We start from the raw sequence: 10715 nt of genomic DNA, 5'->3' as shown, positions 1-10715 counted from the left end.
TCCCTGCTGCCTAACTCTACCCAATTTGGATTTGGGTGCCACATGGCTACTTGAGAGTGCTAAAGGTTAATACATATTAAGTATTGCATTAAACTTAAATTCCACTATCTCTACTTAAAGACTGACATCATTATTCGTGGCACTGCCTCCATGTACCTAACATATATATATATATATATACGTACATGTATATGGCATATGCATAATGCAACTACTGCCTGGTCCAAAGTCAACGTCAAGTTGCCAATTCAATTACGTTTTTGGATTCAGAAAAATATTACTAGCAGAACTAGGACACTCTTTTCTGCAGTTGAGTATGGCTTTAAACCTAAATTCCGCTATTCCAGTTTGACTGCCTTATCCTTAAGGACAGGTGCAAGAATGTTGACGCCCTGGATGACAGCTGACGTCAGGTACATGCCCAACATGACGTTCATCAACAGGTGAGGCAGCAGTACGGCAGGGGGTCCCCACAGCCGGGTTATGACGTCAAACGTGACGTAAGCCAGGCAGCGGCTCAAGTCTAGGGCGGCTGCACTGGGCCTGGAAGTGCAAAATGAAGGTTGAAGGTTTTAGTATGTGTCGATATTATATTATATCATAACATTGCCAATATCATATTATAACATATACCTTGTTGCTTTATACATACATACATATTTTTTTAATTTTATTCACATTCATTTATTGAGCATTAGACAAGAAGCATATAATGCTTATGAAGGTCTTCTGCTCGATATATCAATACATATACCAAGGGCGAGATCAGTCATATGAGTGTAATGTAATGTAATGTAATGTTATGTAATGTTATGTTATGTAATGTAATGAGTCTAAAAATTGTTGCATTCGTTTTCGGAAAGCCACAATAGAAACGTATGTTGTATATTTGTTGTATGTTGGCTGGTCTCCATCATACTAAGAATAAGAATTTGATAGACAAAGATATCAGTTGAGTGGCGAAAAAATATTGAACGGCTTTGAAGTAGTCGTTCAACATTGATGCTTCTGTATACTTACTTTTTATCCATGATTGCAGCTATGGAAGATAAAGTCCAAATCAAGAAGGCTATCCTTCCCAGGCAGGCAAGCGTAGTCACATCCTGTAGAGATGGAATTTGGTAAGAAAGTTTTAACGTTAAAAAAACACTTCAATTTCGTTCAGGAGGTAGGTGGATTTTGATAATCATTTCATTTTGATAGAAAGGATCAAAATAACTTCATCTACAAGTTGTTATTAGGCAGGAGGTAGATTAATTTAGGAATGTACATTTACGTTTTGACAAAGTCAGACATCACAGTTTTCTTTGGAGTTTGGAATTTGATAATGACTTACTACTGTATCCCAACGGTTTGATGTTTGTCAGTATCAATTGACTTGGAGAAACTTTTTTCTTTCAAAACTATTCATCTATACCATTGAACAGATGTAGTCTCGGCTCCGTTGCAGGCTTTCTCACGGCGATTTTTCAACTTATCGGGGCTATGTTCTTTGGTTGGGGGGCGTGGCGTATCTGCTTGGGGACCGTATCTGCTGGGGACCCGCAGCGGCGGTTACAGGATCCAAAGCAGATACGCCACGCCCCCCCCCCCCCCCCCCAGCCAAAGAACCTGGCCCCGATAAGTTGAAAAATCGCCGTGGGAAAGCCTGCAACGGAGGCTAGAACAGATAGCTGACATTTTCAGTGTACCCTGTTGCTGTAACCTACCTCAGCGACAGCAAACAGCTCCTGGTAGAAGATGACGGCCATGGCGAAGTGTCCGGCCACGTACACAGACCAGAAGACGGGAATCTGTGTGTCGTACTTCGGTTCTGGATACGTCACCTTCGATAAAAGGTTTAAAGTGAATGTTTTTCTTTCAAATGACATATTCCCCAGGTATACGCAACTATACGTTTCAATTTCCTGTGAGCTGAAAACCAAAGTCAGGTACTAATTACGGCTGGCATCTAGACTAATCCTTGCTAGCTGACAACCACTTCCCTGGATAAGACATTTACCCTTCAGCGACAGTTCCATCACAAGCCTAACACTTATTCATTTGAATATAACATTAGAATCTATCAAATATCACATCAGAAACGGACAATACAAAAGCAAAAGAGAAAAATGGCCTGCTTACGATTTAATACATTCGGATTTTAGTGTATGTTGTTTTTCGGCAGACTCAATATCATAAATTTGCCAAAGTTATAGTATGGTTCCTTGCGATTCAAAGCTAGTTATAGTTATTTCAGTCTTTTAGTTGTACCTTTGGAATGTCTTCAATGCACCCCAGGCGAGGTTTGCCTGGCGCCCATCCGGGTCCTTTGAACAGCACAGACAGTTTGTTGGTCAAACCGGGAGTGGCCCAGAAGGTCTTCCATATGTGTGTCAGGTGGCAAACCTACAAAAACATCAAGGAGTTACAGGTTTGCGTAGCAAAACCTTTGTTGGATCCGTTGGCATGTGTGGTGGCCGCCATATTGAATTTGTGACGTCGCAGGATAGCCATACCATTTCATTGGGTGTTATTTGGGGTCGCTAGCGTTCTCTCAATTTTTAACAAATCGGCACACAACTATCACACATTCAACTCAAATAAAAACAAAAATTCAATACCAATTCATATTTATAAAAAGACCGCGTAATCGCTAAACTAACATATAGCAAACCTGAAGTATATGTAGCACAAATACTTAAGTCTAGTTCTTATTTTGAGGAACCAAATATCTCTATCACCTGTCTATGCCATGTATGGGGTCGTTGCTGTCAACACAAACTGTAAACAGGACACGTTAAAGGCAGACTTTATTCTATTTTTTAAGGGACCAAAAATCTCTATTTCCTCTCCATGTTATGAAAATATATGGCATCGTTCAATATGTCTTGATGCTTATAATGATTGATGCCGATACATCTCAAAATACAGTACACGTTTACAGCTTCTTACCTGCAGCCATATTGGGTCCCAGGTGTTCAAAGGATGGGTCAGACCATACACAACCTTTTCGTCTTCTTTGGCGAAGGTACCTGTCGACAAGAACAAAACACCAGGCTTTAATCTGTACTAGCTGTCACCTGCAATGGATTCAATGAACAATTTCGTCCATGTGATTTTGCTTCGTACTATTGAAATAGATTTTTGTCAACCAGTTTTTTAATGTTTCCTGCACTTAGGCTTAGAAGAGAGAGAGAGAGAGAGAGAAGCACTTAGGCTGCCTTTCCATAAGACGGCAATCGCTTAGCTACCATAAGACTACCAAAGTTGGATTTGTGTAACCCTTGATTTCATAATTGGAATATGGCACAAGATACAAAAGTATGATTTATAAGACAACAAAATTTTCAAAAATCATTCATTATCTATGAAATTCGTTGAGTGATCTTTCACATCTTTGGTCTCTCAGTTTTCGCAGCGAGGTCGCAGCCTCTAGTGGAAAGGGGATGTAGTTGACAACTTCAACTAAAGCCCCCTCTCACTGGACCCGCGGTACGCTGGCGGCGTCGCTGCGTCCTAAACTGGATTTGTGTTACCCTTGACTTTATAATGGGAATATCATGCAAAACGTACAAGTATGACCAAAAATAAAACAAAACACACAGAGCTTTAAAAGATTGTTTTTTTTGTCGATGAAATTCGTTGATTGTTGTGTCTATTCGATCGGCCGCAGCGACGCCGCCAGCGTGCCGCGGGTGCAGTGAGAGGGGGGCTTAAGACACAGGGCCAGTGGATGTCTGCGCAGTTACGTTGTGATCATATCAAGGGACAACAATGATCCTGTTAGCTATCGTGAAAGAAAAATGTCGCCTACCAAACAACCTGTCGAAGATGATGAGCGTGCCGCCGTAGTTCTTGTCGATACAGTATGGGTTCCTACCTGTGGGTAAAAGCAGACAAAAGGATCAGTGAAATGTAAAAACGGTCGAACTTCAGACTAAGGACGAGGCATGGTGCTTTTTCGTTATCTTGTATTGCAATGCGGCTTCAATTCGCTATGTAGCGCGCTCATTTAGCCACGCACACCGGGTCTCCCCTACTATTTTCGAATGTAACGCGTTGGCGACCTCGCTGCGACTGAGCTATTTGACACCGCGCTAAACGAATTTCATCGATAAAAAACGAATCTTTTTACGCTTTGTGTGATTTGTTGTCTTTTTAGTACGTTTTGCATGGTGTTCCCATTGTAAAGTCAAGGCTAACTCGAATTCAAACTAGGACGCAGCGAGGTCGCCTACGCGTCGGTCCAATGAGAGGAGGGCTTTCTAACATGCCTGAGCTGGAGCCAACCCAAGGATCGAACTCCGGCCCATGAATCCATCGAATTTGATTCAGATAGCCAAGCAGCATTAAATGACTGCCTTTTGGTCATGAATCCTGTATATAACCAAATAGTCTCTTTATGAGAATAAGAGTCGCAACCAAAAAAGCAATAAACAGGCTACAGAATGACTGAAAGTTGTGAACATACCGTGGTGGACGCGATGGTGACTCGGTGTGTTCAGAACATACTCCAGGAACCCTAGGGACGTCACCAGCTGTTGATTGAGATGTTATAGAAAGTGGAAAAAAGTGTAGAAGAAAGGTACACAATAGATGTGTATTTCAGATGGATACTTGCAATCCATTACACTTGGTGCTCAATATCATTCATGAAAGTGGACTCATTTTTTTGCTTTCATTGAGTTCAGGCACTTCTTTGTTGAATTAGATGAATTGAACTTTTATTGAGGAAGCAAAGTTTTGATAAACATGATGATGCTTGTTGTACATGTATGCCTATTATGGAAGAAGGCGAAAGATGTGTAACTGAAGCTATATTAGGGCCCGAAAATCGGATTTGAAAGTCAATTTATTTAGTCATTTCTATACATGATTAGTTCAAACAACACCATCACAATGTATAACAACGTCTATGATGCAAAAATATGACGTTGTTGTGACGTGAGAACTCACTGAAAATCGTGGAGTTTTTCTAGGCTCGCGAAATTAAGGGGATCATCGTACGGCACGTTTTTGCGCGGTTTTGAAATGCTCAAAGTATGAAGTTATTACGCAGTGTTAGTAAATGTCGCTACCATAAAGATTTCAGCATTTTTTTGGCCCTAATATTGCTTTGGTTGCCTTTAATACTGACCTCCGTATGAAGCCAGAACTGGTACAGTATGTTGAACTGGAAATGCACAAAGTAGGCAGCTGGCGGGACCACAAGAGCCATCGGGACCATGAATATCTGCAAATTGAGATGGGTACCACAACATCGTAGACGATATCAGTACAAAGCAGCTTTGCTATACATGTATTTGGACACTGAACTTTCAAATACCATTCTTAAGCCCCCTTCTCACACTGGACCCGCGGCACGCTGGCGGCGTCGCTGTGGCCGATCGAATTGACAAAGCACTCAACGAATTTCATCGACCAAAACGAATCTTTTAAAGCTTTGTGTGTTTCGTTGTCTTTTTGGTCATATTTGTACGTTTTCAATGATATTTCCATTATAAAGTCAAGGGTAACAGTAATCCAGTTTAGAACACTTAAGCCCCCCTCTCACTAGACCCGCGGCACGCTGGTGGCGTCGCTGCGTCCTAAACTGGATTTGTGTTATCCTTGACTTTATAATGGCAATCAGTCAAAACGTACAAGTATGACCAAAATACAACAAAACACACAACAAAACACACTTAAAAAGTTTCGTTTTTTGTCGATAAAATTCGTTGAGTGTTTTATCAATTCGATCGGCCGCAGCGACGCCGCCAGCGTACCGCGGGTCCAGTGAGAGGGGGGCTTAACGTGTAAAGAAAATAAACACAAGTATTCAGGCTTACACTGGCACGTTGAAACGATGATTGTCGTAGAGCCGTGGTGAAATTGTAGTCTTCCGAGCTATGGTGGCCCTGGTGTGCTGCCCAGAGCAGGTTCACTTCTGAATAAAAACAAGAGCTTTTCAAAAAAGCTGGCGTTTCGGCTACGTTTATGAGTGTGAATTGTCTTTGCCCTTTACTTGAAGTAAAATCTGCCAGAGAAAGTCACTCAAGGGCTGTTGAGTCTATAAGAAAAATTGTCATTTTGGGAAATGAGTACTGTTTTAATAGAGAAAGGCAGATTGGGGAAAGCAATTTTGAACTTACGTCACTTAACTTAAGTGCTTTTGAAAAAGCTGGTCTTGGCCTACAACTTGTACTTATTTGTAAAATGTACAATAGGCTCATTATAAAAGCTATCAATGTAATTATGTACATGGCACGCAATAAAACATAAAATTTGAAAAAGCACCATTGAATCATCAGCACTATGGTAATTAAGTGAAATAGAAGTTCATAACAGCTAAGGTTCTATCTAAAATGGCTACCAAATGTCAAACAAATCAACAGCTACCTCATCCGTATCATTCTGGTTTCCGCATTTACAACATTTCTTCCTTATTTTCCTGGGTAATTTTGCTAAAATTCATGAAAATTCCCATATTTTTGTGCCGAGCGGCGTCAATTTCCACGTCCGTGTTGTCTGAATGGAGTCGATACTGAACAATGGAGCATTTGCTACTGTAACAAAGGATCGCTGTTTTGCAAACAACATCAAGAGCCTCTGTTTACATCGGGGATAGAAGTTTAGTGGCGAGTGTTTTGCAAGAATCATCTTACCGCGCATAGGAGCCGCTGCACGGTATTTTCCATTACAATGAACAGAAAAATTCGAATGCCGGGTTTGGAATCTATGAAGTCCTGTTCATAAGACAAAGGCCTTGTATATATTAAATGAATATTTAAGAATAACAAATGTAAAATATTTCTTTATTTATTAATGAAAAAAAATGATATTCATAAATATGATATTGATAGATTAATATAATATCAATATATATTTTTGATATTCAATATCTAAAAAGAAAAAAAATCCACGCACGGAAACGAACCCGGATCCTCTGGGTCCGAAGTGCTACGCGTTGCCAGATGAGCTAAGCTGTAGTGTGTAACACAGATCACTGTACGTAATGCTATAACCTCACTACATGGTATCATTTATGTCGATTTTTGGTCGTTTTCTTGACGAAATCATTTTTTTTTCTTCTGCAATCTTGTGGTATAGATGTAATATGGTCATTTTTCAGGATATCAAAGTCCGAAACCACAATGCAATGATATTTCCGAACAGTTGTAGCAGTTAGATGCGGTCCTATGTGTCATGCAAATCAAGCCTGCCTGAAATTTCTTGCTCACTTGCCATATAAGGCAATGGCTATACAAGAATTTTGGAATGTATTGCCATATAAGGTCATATGGTGTGCGACACAGTGTTGAACCGGCATCGAAGCATCGAAGCATCGAAGCATCGAAGCATGCATGCAAGGTAAAAGCCAGGACATTGCGTTTCGGCGCGAAGGCGCCGAAACGCAAAAACAAAAACAACAACACGAGTCCGAAGACCCAAAATCCCCATGAAATTTGTTTTTACATATGATGTGTTTTATTTGCCCTAGTTATTTGTTGTTGCCGCTGGTTGTTTTGTTTTATGTGCCAGAGGGTATCCACATGATAGAAACAAGTACACAGGTTTGGTAGTGTAACCCTTTGTGGTTTGACCACCAGCTGTTGGGACGTGGGGAATACTTGTCCTAGATAAGAGACCAACAGATGTGACAGGTGCAACCTCAAAGCACATACCTATAATGTAGGAGTAGATATTCCTCATAACTTATGCAAATTCAGTCCCAATTTGCATAATTTGCACTTCAGTTTGCACATCTCTGTCCAAGCTACCTGCATATCAAATAACATGAAAATCTGTCGTTCCTTTCTTCAGTTATTCTCCTTGGAAGATTTTTACAAATACGCCATTGCAGTTCCAGTGACACATACCAGGGGGCCCAAAATTACAATCCATCTACACTTTCTTTAGTTATGCTGATTTTAAGCGTCCGGTGACACAAACATACACACAGGATAACACACACGCAAACGCACGCAAAACAATATCCCCATGAAAAAGTATTTTTTCATGGAGATAATCAAGCATAGAAAGCACGGTAGGTTCTACCATGTACCATGTGACATCCTGTGGAACCAGTAGTAGAAGAACTCCACCGTGATAAAGGCGGTCCACCAGGTTACATAGGAATCCCACGGCAAGTCCAACAAACGGAAGTTCTCGTGGAGCCACATGTACAGAAAAGCAAAGGCGCTTTTCAAAAAGATCCTGCAAGAAATCAGATGCACTTGTTAGGTTCACTTTAAACTCGAACTTTGAAAATGTTGTACTAGACAGCATAGTCTACTTTTGTAGTAGACTACGCTTTCTCTCTACACCCATGCAGAAAAAAAGCTGTAGTCTACTAAAGAAGTAGGCTACGATGTATAGTACTACAAGTAAAAGAAAAGTGTAAAGCGGGCCTAAGGTACCCGATTTATTATTAACATCTAAACTAACTTTTGGTATTCTTGTATTCAAAGAACTGTGTATGAAATCTCCGAGGAAGTATTTGTATGCATCATTCGACCTTTAAGATTTAACATTAGCCTTTGGGGTGTGGGGTGTGGTACTTCTTTCTCTGACATTCTTGTTTGTTTTCAACCTGCCACAAAAGTCCTGTCAAATGTTTAATGTGGTATTGGGACATGCGGATATTTGACGGACATGCAGCCACATCCTCATTGGTCGATTCTATAATTAATTGGCTGAACTGGTAATTGTGATTGGCAGTTAGGGTTGGTCTTATATATGCCACAATGGCCTCGTTTTCATTCTATCATGTCCGCCGCGTGAGAAAGGTTTTACAGTAATACCCTGGACACTGCCCGATGATTCCCGCTGATATAGAGTCAATGGAATCGTTAAGCCTGGCTGGGCTGGAGTCCTTCTTCAGGGTCGCCACAACATACTCCACCAGGATCATCACGATAAAGAACGGTGTGGCCTATGTACACAAGCAACAAAAACAAAAAGGCAAGAAAAATATAAACCATCATACAATAAATGATAAATGCTTTTATTGGTAAATTCATGCCCGTAGGCTAATTGCAAGGGTAAAAACAGTTGAAAATGTAACAATGGTAATATCAATTATAACTTTATTGCGCAACAATTGTACAAGATACAAAGTATGGCTGGTTCATAACTACAGTTCTATAGATATATGTAAGAGCTAATATACCTAATACAAGTGTCTATTCTATGTATCTAACTAATATTCCTACATGCAATTTTACTCATGGGGGGTTGACTTCTTCTTTGGAGGCAGTGGCTGATGAAAGGTCCCACGTTTAATGATTTGTGGGTTTTGTGATCTTAGTAGATATACCATATCCCTCTGGTGGGAAAATGTCTGCCCATTGTTTAAACCGGTGTCTCACTGTCGACTATCTTCGGCCAAATTTATTGATACTAGTAAGACGGTCGCCTAATTTCATAATCACCAGAGTCGCCTGAGTGTATTTGTCACCAGAAAATCTACCCTTTAACATTGGACAGGGCTTAGTAGTTACCTACGTACATCGGCTGATCCCTAAAGACCATGCAATGATAAAGAGTACAGTGGTCGTATGCAGCCGAAAATGGCCCTTTGACTGAAGTTTGAGCTTATCGGGCGAGCCATTTTTTTGCTATGTGACACCGGCTCTAACACGATAAACAATAAAACAGTTACAAAATGTCCGTGGTGACTGGCTTTTAACCGACTTAAGTATTGAGATAAATGTGAATAAACAAATCAAGTGCCAAATGTAGAAGTTCCACAATGCACAGTAACGTTACATGATCATAATAGTTTGGTTAGGAATGTGTGAAGAAAGGTTATTTAGTAACATGCCAGCGTTAATTTTGCCGTGACAAAGATTTCCCCCCTTTTCTGTTTACGCAATGTTTTGCAGCCGTCCATGGACTTTAACCCATATGTGACCCAGGCTTTGTATTTACTTTCCTAGCACATAACTGTTATACGCCTGAGACACCTACCATGTTACATAAAGGTATGAACTAACAATGTTCTTTAAATCAAACGTTCGTGCCATTTTCTGATCTATTGAATATATTCTTGTCATCTTTCCTTTGCAAATGATATACCTATTTTCCCAAACCCCCAAAGCATAACCCCCCTTTTGGTCCGTACCTTTTCATCAACCATTTACTGAGAAGAAGGTTCTCTCTTAACAAGTAATGTATAAATGTATCGCATAGAATAAAAAGTAGGGCAAATACCTGCTCGATGTATTCAGGCACCTCCTCCCGTGTTTGGAAAGTAGTTTCATTCGGTGTGACCAGATAGAAGAGCCGTCTGAATCCCGTCAGGAAAGACGGACCCGGCTTCCCTGAAATAACCTCCTCAAACTGAATCTCCGCCATCTTGCTGGTACATTACATTACATATCAAGGGGGGTGTGCAAATACATTTACGTAATGTTACTTTGCAACATTACATAAGGTTTGATGGCGCTGCCTGATCACTGTTCTGCCTTATCTAAAGTTAAAACGTCGGATGGCTACCTTGGATGAAAATATTATTCTGAATGTGCAAAACTGTTTTGAATCTAGCGGGGTGGGTTGTCTTAAAAAAAAGTTTCATTCATGATGTTTGATCTATATATCTACATGTGTGTGTGTTTGTGTGTGTGTGTGTGTTTGTTTGTTTGTGTGTGTTTGTTTGTGTGTGTTTGTGTGCGTGTCTATTAACGCTCGTGTATGTCTACGTATAATACGTACGCATACACGTTAATCGGGATTCATATCTACATGTGTGT

General features: G+C 40.4%; 1 protein-coding gene across 1 annotated transcript; it reads right to left on the bottom strand.

Annotated features, from left to right (window-relative positions):
* Positions 1-297: 297 nt before the first annotated feature.
* Positions 298-10363, bottom strand: LOC136427220 (alkylglycerol monooxygenase-like). Its single transcript, XM_066416000.1, has 12 exons — positions 10177-10363; positions 8766-8896; positions 8027-8178; positions 5811-5908; positions 5120-5215; positions 4454-4520; positions 3797-3862; positions 2935-3014; positions 2254-2388; positions 1710-1826; positions 1021-1103; positions 298-543 (listed from the first exon to the last, which is right to left on the bottom strand). The coding sequence occupies exons 1-12, from the start codon at positions 10318-10320 to the stop codon at positions 339-341; spliced, it is 1374 nt and encodes a 457-aa protein (XP_066272097.1). The 5' UTR covers positions 10321-10363; the 3' UTR covers positions 298-338.
* Between the last annotated feature and the right edge of the window lie 352 nt (positions 10364-10715).

Source organism: Branchiostoma lanceolatum, chromosome 2, assembly GCF_035083965.1.
Source record: "Branchiostoma lanceolatum isolate klBraLanc5 chromosome 2, klBraLanc5.hap2, whole genome shotgun sequence".
NCBI lineage: Eukaryota > Metazoa > Chordata > Leptocardii > Amphioxiformes > Branchiostomatidae > Branchiostoma > Branchiostoma lanceolatum.
This window is presented reverse-complemented; position numbering and strand designations above follow the sequence as displayed.

Coding starts and splice junctions, on each gene's coding strand:
- LOC136427220 (XM_066416000.1), bottom strand. CDS start 10,320: ATGGCGGAGATTCAGTTTGAGGAGGTTATTTCAGGGAAGCCGGGTCCG. Junction 5,909..8,026: donor GTTCCACAGGATGTCACATG/GTACATGGTAGA, acceptor GTTTTTATTCAG/AAGTGAACCTGCTCTGGGCA. Junction 1,104..1,709: donor AGCTGTTTGCTGTCGCTGAG/GTAGGTTACAGC, acceptor CCATCTCTACAG/GATGTGACTACGCTTGCCTG.